Here is a 1,491-nt window from a genome sequence, read left to right on the forward strand (position 1 = left end):
ACAGGAGCACCGCCGAGTCAGGTTGGAGAGTACACGTGAAAGCTGTGTGAATCATGCACAGAAGACATTTGGAGCGGACAGGGAGATCAGGTGCTACAGGAGTTTATAGATCAAGTGTTGGATTTCGCGAGATATGAATTTACTGGAGAAGTGATCGAGGAAGTCATTACCGTAATACGTCCTTCAGCAAGGCGCGGGATGGTCATCTTCGTATGCACCGGTCTGAGGGTTGTTCTAGAAGAAAAATGGACCTCCAACATTAGAAACTAATTTGTGTATATAAATTTTATTACGTTTCCTTAAGATTTCTACAGTAGAAAACGCTAGAAACTTCAGCACGAATTTATGAGAAGATTCTTTGGACTTGCCGCTCAGTTGATCTTAACCCATGCAAGTGCCGTTTCCACCTGTAATGGAATCAATCCACTTTCGAGCGTTGGAAACGCGCGAGTAGACACCAGGATAGCCTTCCCGTCCGCACGTCTCGTTCTTTCCCCAGCTCACAAGCCCAATTAGAACGTCTTCTGTCGTGCTCAACCCTTCTAGGATGAGTGGGCCCCCAGAGTCTCCGGCACAAGAGTCATGATTGAGAACTCCACCTGCGCAGACCATACTGGAGTCGATGGTGGCAAAAGCAGCACAGGTTTCATCACTCACGAGCTGGACGTCAACACTCTGCAGCTCGTGCGAATAGGTGCCGTTGACCTCAGCATTTGAGCCCCACCCCATGGTCACAGCCCACTTCCCCGCTTTGAAGTCGGAGTCGTCGGAAACAGCAAGCTTTACAGGCTTGAATTTGCTTGGTCTCTCGAGCTCGCGTACCAAAAAGTCGTCCGCGTATTTCACGTTCTTAGAGTAGTTTGGGTGGTTCATGACTGACACAACCCGAATCTGCTCGCCGTCAAGAGTACCGTTGTTATAGTGAGTCCCAACTGAGACCCAACGAATGTCGTAGGTCACGCAGTGTGACGCAGTGAGGACATGAGTAGGAGAGATGAGATTGCCGCCACAGACAGTATCGCCGTCGGGCGTAGATCGAACGCTAGTAACATACGACTTGATGCCAATCGGTACAACTGCACCACTTAGAATAAGTTCACGCTCAATAGGCGTCCCGTAGGCACTTGCGGAAGCAACACCAATGCATCCAAGGGCGACAGCTAGCGAACTAAACATTGTATTGGTACTTACGAGCCTGTGGCTGGTGAACTGGGAATGCTTGCTCGCTTGACAGGTGAATACTTAAGTAGTTTTGAATTTTGAATTTATTGCGGTTACGGCGACTATGCCCGATTAGCGCATCCTCGCCTACAGAGCCATTCTTATTAATAAGGAGTGATTTCTGTTTTAAGTTGGCTACCACTTGAGTTGAACTCTTCTTCTTACCAGGATTTGGCGCTTTCGTGCCTCAACAATTTTTCTTCCATGGCAATTTGAACACCTCCCATGAATTCTAGAAACTCTGCCCTTGTCTTCAGTATGTAACATCAC

The 1,491-nt window shown here is 48.1% G+C and overlaps 2 protein-coding genes across 2 annotated transcripts in view; one reads left to right on the forward strand and one right to left on the reverse strand.

Annotated features, from left to right (window-relative positions):
* Positions 1 to 39, forward strand: part of PPTG_13058 (hypothetical protein) — a gene marked incomplete at both ends in the record, with an annotated part of 1,338 nt that extends 1,299 nt beyond the window's left edge. The window contains one exon of the mRNA XM_008908770.1: positions 5 to 39. Coding sequence (XP_008907018.1) covers positions 5 to 39 — 35 coding nt within the window. The remainder of the gene's footprint in view (positions 1 to 4) is intronic.
* Positions 40 to 291: 252 nt separating this feature from the next.
* PPTG_13059 (hypothetical protein) lies at positions 292 to 1,176 on the reverse strand (the record flags this gene model as incomplete). The annotated part of the gene is made up of 1 exon (XM_008908771.1): positions 292 to 1,176. One exon carries the CDS (start codon positions 1,174 to 1,176, stop codon positions 382 to 384), a length of 795 nt encoding a protein of 264 aa, XP_008907019.1. The 3' UTR covers positions 292 to 381.
* Between the last annotated feature and the right edge of the window lie 315 nt (positions 1,177 to 1,491).

Source organism: Phytophthora parasitica, assembly GCF_000247585.1.
Source record: "Phytophthora parasitica INRA-310 unplaced genomic scaffold supercont2.31, whole genome shotgun sequence".
Classification (NCBI taxonomy): domain Eukaryota; phylum Oomycota; class Peronosporomycetes; order Peronosporales; family Peronosporaceae; genus Phytophthora; species Phytophthora nicotianae.